Source organism: Rousettus aegyptiacus, unplaced genomic scaffold, assembly GCF_014176215.1.
Source record: "Rousettus aegyptiacus isolate mRouAeg1 unplaced genomic scaffold, mRouAeg1.p scaffold_m13_p_3, whole genome shotgun sequence".
NCBI lineage: Eukaryota > Metazoa > Chordata > Mammalia > Chiroptera > Pteropodidae > Rousettus > Rousettus aegyptiacus.
In genome coordinates, this window is record NW_023416306.1 from 154961114 (window position 1) to 154973553 (window position 12440).

General features: G+C 41.5%; 2 protein-coding genes and 1 pseudogene across 3 annotated transcripts in view; all 3 read right to left on the reverse strand.

Annotated features, from left to right (window-relative positions):
* The window catches only part of SPTLC2 (serine palmitoyltransferase long chain base subunit 2), an 84992-nt gene extending 79999 nt beyond the window's left edge, over nt 1-4993 (reverse strand). The window contains exon 1 of one of the 2 annotated variants that reach the window (XM_016156600.2): nt 4772-4993. In XM_016156600.2, the coding sequence (XP_016012086.2) occupies nt 4772-4888 (117 nt within the window). In that variant the 5' untranslated portion in view covers nt 4889-4993. The remainder of the gene's footprint in view (nt 1-4771) is intronic. The other variant, XM_016156603.2, reaches the window with a different exon arrangement.
* A 3396-nt stretch (nt 4994-8389) lies between these two features.
* Nucleotides 8390-8560, reverse strand: LOC107516659 (40S ribosomal protein S29-like). Its single transcript, XM_036218266.1, has one exon. It carries the CDS (start codon nt 8558-8560, stop codon nt 8390-8392), a length of 171 nt encoding a protein of 56 aa, XP_036074159.1.
* A 577-nt stretch (nt 8561-9137) lies between these two features.
* Nucleotides 9138-9870, reverse strand: LOC107516658 (annotated as a pseudogene).
* Between the last annotated feature and the right edge of the window lie 2570 nt (nt 9871-12440).

Sequence of the window (12440 nt, forward strand, 5' to 3'; positions counted from 1 at the left end):
TAGTTATTCATTTGCCTTCTAAGTATTGTATAAGCACCAGGACCAGCACTGTGTTCTTTCTACTTTGCCTGTCTTATTATTTAAAAAAGAACAAAACTTGAGCCCCAATTCTTCTTTAAGATAGAACCTTAATTATTATGGTAGCTAGAGGCTGTCATCCTTCTAACATCTCAGTAAAATTACTCCTAAAGGAAAGAAAGTGAGGTCCAAAACTGTCTCAAAGGCAGATAATTTTCTTTCCATATTTGTTAACTAATTAAGGAGGGTAAAATGGGTGTCCAAATCTCAAACGTTCTAAAAAGAAATGGAAGATCTAAAAATAAAAGTGCTATTAACAAGGAGCTTAAAAAAAAATTAAGTATTGTATTTCAGGTGCAATCAAAACATAGACTTCAATCAAATGTTAAATCTATAGTAGAAACTCCTGGAAATTAAGATCACTAAATACTGCAACATGCTGATGAGAAAATTTCCTGCAAATTCTCTGGAGGTCTTTAAAAATAGGCATCATCTATCAAGATTAATTTTAAAAAAGTCCTACAAAGATATAAAGAGACTAAATTACATAAACCCCCAAAGATTCCTTCCAGCTCCAATTCTGCCAAAGCTTTGTATTCTAATTCTTTCAAAGTTTCCCTAACGCTAACTACTACCCTTTACCTCAAATATAGGCTGACCCTCTCCTCTCTGAATAACAGAAAAGAAAAATTACTGCTGTTACTCTTCCTCGTGAAACTGAGTCTACTGTCATCATTAAAAAACAGTAATGACTACACCCATGAGGATGTCTACTGTAAAGAAAAACCCTCACAGATCTGTGATGTTTCTCCTTTATTCTTACACTACTGCCATGCTCACAACACTTCTGACACCAGATTTGAGGGAGGGAAGATATTGCCACTTGAGCAAGCAATACTGCAAAAGCAGCTGACTCAAACAACTGACTCAATTCTAAAACTACTCACCTGGAAATAGCGTAACATCCCACAGGTTAAGGGCTCAGTCCCACAAGACTGTCCCCAAGTCCCCTAACTTCAGATGCCAATTGTAAGTCCAGGTTGTCACCTGTGCTTCTCACCAAGTAGCTATAAGTCAGTTTTCACGACGTTCTCCTCCAGTGTGATTAATTTGCTAGAGCAGCTCACAGAACTCAGGAAAACCTTTTACTTACTGTTCACCTATTATAAAACGACATGATAAAGGATAGAGATAAACATGTCGTTTGAAGAGATGCATAGGGCAAGGTGTAAGGAAAGAGGTGTGCCGCTTTCCCAGCACCTCTGTGTGTTCAGCAACCAGGAAGCTCTTCAAACCCTGTGCTTTTGGGATTTTTATGGATGCTACATAATGTAGGCATGATCAACCATTAACTCCATTTCCAGCCCCTGTTCGCTCCCTGGAAAATGGGAGGTAGGACCGAGAATTCCAAGCTTCTAATCATGGCTTGGTCTTTCTGGTGAACACACACACACACCCTCTTTTATCTCACATCTACTATAAAAAAAAATAATAATAATAACAACAAGTGTTGGTAAGGATGTAGAAAAACTGGAACCCTGTGCACTGTTAATGGAAATGTAAAATGGTGCAGCCACTGTGGAACACAGTATAGCATTTCCTCAGAAAATTAAAAGTAGAACTATGATCCAGCAATTCCACTTTCGGGTGTATATCCAAAAGAACCGAAACCAGGATCTGAAAGGGATATTTGTACACCCGTATTCATAGTAGCATTATTCAGCAACCCAAATATCCATTAAAAGACGAATGCCTAAGCAAAGTGTGGTATTTATGTACATACAATGGAATATTATTCAGCTTTAAAAAGGAAGATTCTGATACATGCTACTACATGGATGAACCATAAGAACATTATACTAAATGAAATAAGCCAGTCAAAAAGAAAGTTCTATATGATTCCATTTATGAGTAACTTACGGCAATCAAAATCACAGAGATACAAAGTAGAATGGTGGTTGCCAAGGACTGGGAAAAGGGGAAAATGGGGGGGGGGGGTGACTGTTTTACAGGTATAGTTTGTTTTATAAGATAAAAAGAGTTATGGAAATGGATGGTGGTGACAGCTGCACAACAATATGAAAAAACTTAATATCACTGAACTGTACACTTTAAAATGGTTAAGATGGTAAATTTTATGTTCTGTGTATTTCGCCACAATAAAAAAAAAAAAGGGAAAAAACTCTGAAAACAAAAACAATGTCTGATTGTTTCATACGCCCATTCTACTACAGGATCTATTCACTGGAACTCTAAACCCAAATTCAACAAAGTGGCCAGCATATACAGTCTTATGATGGTTCTACTTTCAATTTTTCAGTTTAATGATAGCACAAAAGTGATATGCGTTCAGTAGAAACCTACTTTGAATTGTGCTCTTTTCCCGGGATAGCAATGTGCAGTATGATACTCTTCTCGATGGTGGGCAGCAGCAGTGAACTGAAACTTCCAGTCAGCCGCGCCATCATGAAGGTAAACAACTGATGTTCTATGGTGTAGTATGAAATGCATTTTCAACTTACGATGGTGTCATCAAGACATAACCCCATCATAAGTCGAGGAGCATCTGTACATTCATCCCTTGAAATACAGAAGCATAGATTCTGCAGAGAGTAGAGATCTTACAAGTTTTGAACTTCTGTTCATTAAAAGACAAATATTGGGATATGTGAGGAAATGAACTTATATCTCAGGTTTAAAAACCATGTTATACTCTAAATTTATATTTTAGTGAAAGCATGACCCACATCTGTGCACTTACCACCCTAGGTAAACTTTTATGCATAACTGGCAACCTATCTCCCAAAATCTATGGGAAAACAGGGGTTGGAGCACTAGCACAACACTTTAAGGCAAAACAAAAACTTTTAAAAAATATTTTTAAGATACTCTTGTTCTCGTGAAGTTACCAAAATCTTCTCTTTTGCTTAAGAAAAAAAGGGAAAAAACCTCAAAGACAATATTCCTCAAATTAGTGTACAAAGCCACATACCTAAAGTCTTTGTTTTAAAAAGACTTACAGAAGACTTTCTAGAAGCAGCCCTAAACATTCTTTAGGGCGTTTCATTAGACTATTTTTCCAAATGCCACCGTGGTGTCTTGAGTAGAATTTTTCACTAAAATATATTAGAAAATGTTAAGCCAGATGTTTAAACCATATACATTTTTAAGTTTCATTTTAGCAACTTGAAATTTCTTCACCTTAATAGTCAGCAATCTCTGAAGAAATATCATACTTACAAACACTAAATTGTTAGGGATTATGGAAGGGAGGAATTTAATTTACTACTAAACCAGAACATAACTTTTATGTTAAGTGACGAGACCACTTAAACATAGAGCACCTTGTGTTAACATCTTTCTCTTGATTTCCTTTTCCCTCTTAAAAATCATAATCCACTCATTCACCTGCAGTGTATTCTCTGACTCCTCCCCATTAGGTTTCCCTATTACATTCTATACCACAATATTGTCTTATTAGCCATTTTCATTGCTAAGTAAACAACTCTTTCCACTGCTTATAAGCCGACTCTCATCACTTCCTCTCTCACACATTATTTAAAAATGAAAATAAATCTTTTGAATTTGTGTATTATGCTGCTTACACCTCACAACTTCAGAGGGGGTCGAGTCTCTTGTATGTATTCCCCCTCCCCCAGCACTTATAGTCTTAGAGATATGCTTTATTTTCTGTTTCATACAAACAGCCCCAGGCCTATCATTATCTACTAATTGGGAGAGAGCCTGCCATATATTTATGTTAAAGCCAAATTAAATCACAACAGTCACACATCTGCTACAAGGGGGGGAAAAGTTTTCTTTATTATCAGAATAAGATTTATAAATATTAAAGTCAATTGCAAATACAATGCTCTCTTCCAGCAACACTGATCTTTTTAACCAGCTCATCTTCTAAAAACACATTTTAACAGAATATCAGTCAGTCCAGAGAACTGGAAGGTTGATAATAATTATTATCTTGAACTGAAAAACTTTTCAAAATATTTCAGAATTGCCTGCGCTTGGGCGGTGATTCATTCGGCCTTGGTTAATTAGTGTAGAGTCATCATAAATCACCACCAGATTAAACAATCCCCTTGTGTGATAGAAATATTGCTCAAAGGGACCACCCCAGGTTAGGGTCTCATAAGAGCAAGATGCTTTCGGGGCACCGGCCCGGGTTCACTTCCAGATCTGTGATCCAAAGTCTTCCTTGCAGAAGGGGTAGGTATGTGGTAGAAAAGGCTGGGTGGGTTTCCGCCTGGTACCACCTCCTAACTTTCTTTGCCTTCTGAGGACCCCAAGATGATATTCCTTGAAAGGCCTCAGGACTCTAAATTGGTGAACAGTAAGTTTAAAGGAAGCAACCATATCGAGGGCATGTGGTGTGAGCCTCCAGAGAAAGTATCAAGAACCCCTGAGTGGTTCCTCCTTGGCCTGAGGGGTCACTCCGTGCCTCCTCTGGAGGGGCGACCCGCACTTCTGGCTGGATCGGGTAGAGGAAGGTAACCGAGTTTTAAGTAGAGCCCGAATCTGCGGGGACAGGGGAGGAAGACCTCAGGCGCGGAGAGACTGGGCAGCCCCTGAGCCGCCCTTGAGGCTCCAGGCTCCGGGCAGGCCCCGGCAGCGCCAGGACACCTGAGCCGCGCCCGACGTCCGCTCCGCGGATGGTCACCGCGACCTCGCCCCGCCCGGCCGCCCCTCTGCCGGCTCCGCACGAGCGCCAGCTCGCGGGCACCCGGCCCCACCGTACCTGGCCGAGGGCGGCGGCGCTGCTTCTCACGTACCCGTTCCGCACTTCCCCGTTCGCCACGCAGCCGTTCGCCCGCAGCGGGCGACGGCAGCAGCAGCCTCCTGGCCCCGGTCGCATGGTCCCGGCAGCACCCGGCGAAAGGCAGGCTCTACAGGCAGCAGCCGAGGAGACGGTGGATCCAGGTCCCGTTCCGCACCCCACCCACCTCCCCGAAACCGGAAATGGCTGCACGCTGCCGCCAATTCCTAGCCTGGCCGTCACCCGGGGGCGGTGCCCGCTCCCGCCACGGCCGCGGCTCGCCGGAAGCCGCGCCGCCCACGCGGAGACCGTGCGGGGGCGGGATGGAGGGTCTGGAGCCTCGGGGCCGCCGACCAATCCGGAGGAGCAGGAGGCGGGCCCCGCGCCGCGGCCTGGCCAGTCACCGGCGAAAGTAAAGGGGCTCGCGGGTGTCGGAGGGCTTCTGCGGGCGCTCGTGAACCTGGCACCCGGTGGGAGGTCCAAGTCGGGTCGCAGGAAAGGCTTGGCGGCTCGATGGTCCACACTGAGGAGGAAGCGGGGCCCAGGGACAGGTTACAGTAGTGGGTGAGGAAGAAAGGGGGCCGAGCTCGTCTCTAGAGCGGGTTCACTGGTTCTCCTGGACAGGTGGCGCCCTCTCTTTTTTGCCTATAGGCGAATTCTTGGGTTTGATCCCAGGCCAGAACAGGGCTCCTTTATTTAACTAATATCTCTATGGGTGTTTAAAGAATAGCGTTTGCGACATTCTCTCACCATTCTTCAGTATACAGTAATACATTTATTAAGTAATAATTCTGTCCCTATCAGTGTTCTCGGTTCAATTTCCTTTAAAGAGCACTTCCTTGAAAGTCAGGAAACTTGGTCTCATTCCAACTCTACCAATATCCGGAAGCTAAACCTTGAGTATTTATTTAACAACTTTGGGAGCCAAATTCTTTAAATAGAGTTAATACTTCCTGCTTCATAGACTCATTGCAAGAATTGTATTAATAAAGCATTGTTCATCTATCATAATACCCGACCCATACCAGGAGCATAATAAACATTGTATTATTTTCTCACCCCTTTAGCTCTATCTTCTTCCAGGGATTGGAAAGAAAGGAAATGGATATACATTATGGAAAAGAGACTTTGGGTTGCCATAAAGAATTCAGTGTCATAGTTAAGAGTATAGACTCAAGTCAGGCTGGTTTTGAATCTTGACTGTGCCACTTACTAGTAGGGTGACCTCTGTCTTCATCTGTTCATGGGTGGATAATAGTTGCCCTAAGGATTTAATGAGTTTGTACATGCAGTGTATTTTGTACAGGACATGGCAATTAGTAAACATTCAGTGTTGGTGGTTATTAATTGCTGAATGCGGCTATGAGAGCCCCTGCATTCTCTCGCTCCCACTCCCGCGGAGCCTTACAAAGGGGGTCAACAAGTTAGCAGTGTTGCATGATTTAGGAGATGAATAATTAAGAGAAGGTGGGCAGAGAAGATACCCTCTTTGAGTCAAGAAACACCATGATCCCAAAAGAAGTTTGCTATAGATGTATGAAACTAAAAAAGAAGCATATGGTTTGCACCTCACATTCCAAGGAGAGACAATATGTGCAAATATAAAGTAAACAACAATAAAAGGAAAACTGAAGGCTGGAGAGATTAGGCAACAGTTATGATAAGGAAGGCAAGATGGTAGCGATGAGTCTAGACCTTCTATCAAGGAAGCCTTCAGGGCAGAAATCTGGTTTGAAGCAGGGTAAGGAATTTTAATTGAAGTTTAGATAGTGGGCTGAATGAATTTGGAGAAGACTTGGGAGGAAGATGTGGGTCGAACTTGATTTTAAAGAGTGACCAGGTTTTAGAAAGCTGAAAATGAGAAGGAAGAGGAGGATGTTCCTGGGAGGGGGAACCTTCAGAAGCTCAGGCACAGAGGCTGGAAAGAGCAAAGCCTTGTATTGGAGACTAAGAGTAAAGAAGCCTGACTAGACTAGAGAAATCCTGTTAGCCAATCTATCACTCCAGAGGGCAGGATACCAGGTCCTTGTCTTGTTCTGCCACTTACTCATCATGTGTGGTCTTGGATGGGTCATGCAACATCAGTCTTGGTTTCCTCACCCATCTTATGAAGTTAATACTACTACCTCACAAGGCTTTTGTGAGCATCGATGATACAATACACACCTGATCTGATGACCTTGCACCCAATTGCTAAATCACAAAAAGGATGCCTCAGAAGGCAGTAGGAAACACCCCAGGCTTCATGTAGGCAACTTCCAAATGCATAAGCAGCCTCATTATCAATTTACTGAGTTCATATGCAAAGTTATATGCTAGGTGCCAGGGTTATAACTCTTCTCTTCCTCCAAGATTGCTCAACCCATTTCAATTGTGAAACCTTTCTTGAACTCCATCCAATCTCCCCGCAAAATTAATCGTTTTCTTCTCTGTGAACTTCATACACACCTGTGTAAGGATATTGCTTTGGAATTCTTTATTTTGAGAGGGAGATTACACAGTATTGAAAAGCTAAAGCTCTGTAGTCAGAATTGGAGACTCAGCTCTAGCATTTAGAAATCTTGTGACTCTGGCAAAGCGCCTTAACCTATCAGTGACTCAATTTCTTCATCTGTAAAATGGAACACACCTAATATAGTTATGAGAATTAAATGAGAAAAGCATTTAGTACCAGGGCCTGTCACATGATATTCAGTAAGTACTGGTGATTATTACTTGAATAAATGAATTGTATGTTAAAGGAAAGAATGATTGAATACATTTGTATTCCAACTAGACAGAGAGCAGGCTCCTTGAATTCAGGGGATTGTCAAATTCGTCTTTGGGTTCACGGAACCTAGCACAGTGCTTGATACATAGTAAGTGTCCAGGTACATAGTAAATGTTTGATGAATGAATAAATTGGTGAATGAATGAAAATCTGGCTGGCCCTGCCTCCAAGGAGCCTTCTACCACATGGAGACTGTATTAAGATTTTTCAGTTCCAAACTTATTTATTGGAAGTTTCCTCGAGATAGGTAAGTGTTGGGGCCCAGGAAAAAAACCTGAAACCTCAGCATCAGAAAATTATAGACCTTCCTCATAGCACCAACCCACTTCAGCAACCTACACCACTCACATTCCCTAAGTTAAACTTATGAACTTCTAGAAAAGAGAAATCCGATTGGCCCAGCTTAGGGTAAGGTGTCTAAAGCTTGAGCAGACAATCATTGATGGCCAAAGCACAAGGTCAAGCTGCTGAAGGTGATGAATCAGTTGCAGAGAAGGAGGATTCATTGCAGAAAAGGAAGTAACAACCCTGTCATTGCCTATTACAAGGAATGGAAATGGAAAGGACAAATAATAATCGCTTGGAATGAGTGTTGAAGAAGGAGGCTTCCAGGATAGCATTTTAACATTTTTTTCAACATGAATGCTTTTATATAACAAGCCACAATTTTTGAAGATGAAAGTAAAATTTTAAAAAGAGATTTCTATGATCATGTGACTTCCATTCACATTAAAACACTTATAACTGAAGTTTTGATTTTATATACAAAGCGCTAGCATTGTTTCTGCAGTAAGGTAGATGTCTGGAATGACCCATTCATGGAAGTTCACTTAGTCCAACTTAATGAAGTCTATATCCTTCGTGTATGGACGGAAACCCCAGCAGCACATGTTGAGGCCGAATTTCCTGATCAGACCATGCTGGTTTGAGCAGATGCGGCAAGAACCAGGACCCTGGCTGAATTTTCTAGGATGGCTCCAGTGGAGTTGCTGGTGACTCATCTTGCACTCTTGGATGCAGCGAGGCAAAGGGTAATTTTTATTATTATTTTTTTCCAGCTATATTAGTCTCTTTTTATTCTTCTGGTACTCTCTTCCAGAGTTAACTACTTCCACTGGTAGGTGATGCAATGTCTAAGGAATCCACTCCAAATGTTGGCTCTGCTGTGAGCATGGTCTTTCTCTTTACTTCAACTCAGAATTAAAACTTTTGATCCTTGTTTTTATACCCCAGTCCCAGAAGTAGCTTTCACCGTAGAAGTTATCTGAAGATAGCCTCATGCTTTATTGTAGTGGTCTACAACCAGGCTATAGCTTCTCCAGGAGCACTACACAGGATAGATTTAAATAGTATTAAACTAAGAGGCATTCTCTCAACTAAGTTCACGTGACTTTTATTTTCAGACAACCTACATGTCATGTTTTTCTTAAAAACAATGCCTCTGCTCCAAATAAACCAAGGTCAAAATAAATGAAGAGCTCAAGATAACATCAGTCCCATTTGTCTTCGTCCCGGTGTGTGGATGAAAAGCAGCCACTAGTTATGGTGACAGGTGGTAGATCCAAATTGCCAAATTTGTTAACATTTCTCAATTTCTAAACTATTCTTAAAGAAAATCATATGTGGGTGTCACACCATCCTTACAGTAGTCCAGCAGAGCTACCATACCATTGGATTCATGTTTTCACCAATAAAGAATTGATAGATTTTTTTTGTTTTTGTTTTTTGTTTGTTTGTTTTGAAATTAGCAAGGATGTGCTTGATTTGTACTGCTGACCATCATAAAAGGTTTAACTTTCTGGTCTCTGTTCTTCAAGTTTCTCTTTGATTGATTTCACGTAATCTTTGATGTACTTCTACTTCTCATAGGCTTCTTTTGTGAAGCTGGTTTCCTGCAAACGATGGTCCATGACAATATCAACATCGGTGATTACTGTGCTTTACGTACGGTCGCCCCTGGGCACCTTCAGCAGAGGCATTTCTGCCACCGAGGGAGTCATCAGTGTTGCTCTGTCCTGACCATCTTCCCCTCCACCTCCAGGCATAGCCCGAATGTGACCTCCTGGATCTTGCAGACATTGGAGAACATCTCATCGTGGCTGATGAGGTCCCAGGAGATTATCATGATGGCAGCTGAAAGGAGACAATGGCTGTGCTGGCTTAGCAGGAGCCCAGAGCTCTGAGTAATGCAGCCTGCAATATAGCTTGAGAAGGGCTGGGGGAGGTGGGGGGAAAGAGGCACAGAAAAGTCAGGATAGCATTTTTAAAAGGGACAGGTAGAATTGCAGCCCAGGAATGAGCTCCAACCAGCTCTTCCATCCTTGAGTCACTTGCCCAAGAGTCAAAGTCCTGGGAGAGATCATCTGATTGACTAATTTTAAGTCACATTGATCTAAAGGGGAGATAGGAGGGGAGGTGGGGCAAACAAAAGAATGTGGTTTCTTCACCTTTCGTGGTGGGAGGTGCTTAAGACTCACCATCCGAAAAAGAGAACACAAAATGAGGTGAGTATTTTCCCAAAAGGAAACTGGGGACCTCGTTAAAAAAGGAATGGACGTTGGGCATGCAAAAATGACAAATGTCGACAATATCAGTTAGACGGCAGAAGAATCATAAGGTAGAAGGGGCTTCCTAGAGGCAATCTGCTTCGGTACAAAACCCAGGGCTGGAAAACCCAAAGCTCTTATATGATCCTACTTGTAAGAGCATGATTTCGTCTCTACTTTTCAAAACTTTCTTGCTTCATTCATTTATCTCTTTGGTCAATCATTCAACAATTTTTTTTTTTGGCGGGGGGAGTCATGTTAGGTACTGCAAATACAATGATAAGCAAAAAGAAACATAGTCTCTCACGGAGCTTACAGTCTTGATTTAAAAAAAATAGATCTGCTATTTCCCTATATATTACTCTTAATCTAATACAATGAATGCAGAGTCCACTACTTCTCTCCCTGAGTTTTCGGCCCTAATCTTAGGTAATGTTTTTGGACCATTTTCAGTGGCAATATTTGCCTTTACAAAACTGAGTAGGCCCTGGGATAAGAGTTTAGAGTTGCATAATCCTTGCGAGGCTTGAGCTGTTTAAAGGAATGATTGCACGCACATATGAAGCTTTAAGAAAAATGATGGTTTCCGATTGGGTCAGGGTGCCTATTAAGCATCCACTAGAGTGACCTTAATCTGTGTCGAACAAAGCATTTGCAATTGGAGAGTGGAGATAAAACATATGAGCACTCTAGGAATAGGCAGCTAAAGCCTGTCTTTCAATGGTAGGTCTCTGTTCTTACGTTTCTTTTGCACTAGACACACCTCGGAGCCTCCTACTCAACTGCTACTCCCCACACTGCTGCCCTGTACTTCCTGTGTGTACTCACTTGGTTGATTGTTGCAAACATCTTAGGCTCTGCTTCAGGAAGTGGATTTTTATTTGACTCCAGGAAGGTGGAGAAGGGGTGGTAATAATGATAATGATAATGGTATTAGTCAAGAATCGAGTTGCAAGTTTCGAAATTGAATTCAAGTTATATTAAGCATAGAGGCTAGGGATAGATCTGACTGGCTCCAGGTGCTCAACCCAAGTCATCAGAAATCTGTCTCCGCTCTCAATTTGATGTCCCTCTAAGTTGGGTTCATTCTCAGAAAGGGGGTCACCATGCAATGGTAAAGATGGCTCATGGCTGGCAAGCTTGCATTCAAATAATTTTAAAACCTCAGCTGAGGGAAAATGCTTCTTTTCTGGAGTCCCAGTGAGAGTCCTGGCTAAGCTTCCACTGGCCCAGCTGAGGTCACAGGCCTCAGGCAGACATCAAATTAATTGGCCAGGTCTGAATCTTGTGCCCACCCACTCCCCCAATTCTGAGCCACAAGCTCTGAGAAGGGTAGACCAACAATTTTCCAAATGAAACAGATGGATGCTATTACCAGAAAAATGGGTGCTGCGCAGGTATAAACAATGTCCATTATACTGCTCATGTTGAATATGATAATGACAAGAAGCAGAAAGTAGGAAAGCATAGGTGATTCTCAACATTTTTAGAAGATGTTATAAGAAATACTGGTTTTAGATTCCCTCCAAATTCAACCTCCAAAATTTACCCCAAATTTATGTTTACTTAAACTGATTACAGTGACTGACATCTTATCATCTTCACCTATTCATCATCCCAAAGCAATTAATAAACTTCCTCTCTGTATGCAGTTGTATAAGAAAAGTAGAAATTTCATCTCTACAGACCGAGAATTAACTCTCTAAGAGAGCATTAATGATGACAAAGAACTCATAGACAGCCATACTAGCTCTGAATATATGTATTATCAGTTTTAAATGCCATAAATTGAACTGTACTATATATAAAGTATATCTCAATAAAAAATAGTTAAAAGAAAAATGGCAAATAAGTTTCATTCATTCCTAGGCAGTGTGGTCTATGCAATTTATATAATGATGGGATTTGGTGAAGCTGACATTTCTTTTCCACTTCATTATAAAACCCCTTTGCTGTCTTCCCTATTACTCTCTTTATATTTACTTGGCAATGCTAGAAATTTTTGGACAAAATAATTTCCTTTAAAATGACCTTTTGTGGCTCTTCTCCCTATTCTTAATATTTCCTAACTTTTTCTCACATTTCTTCCTATCTTGTACCACCCCCAGAACCAATAATTTCTGATGCCCGATATCTAGGAGAGCCATTTTAAGCTTTATCTTTGAATGCTATTTTATTGTTTATGGTCCCAGGGTATCTTCAAAGTCACATGACAAGTTCTCTTAATAGTAAGCCCTGAAAGGCATAGGAATTGGCATAGGCAGTAGGGATGCAACCAGTGTCCCCAAACAGTTGAGGAAAAGGAACTTTCTGGTACCTACTTTAAGATCCTGAC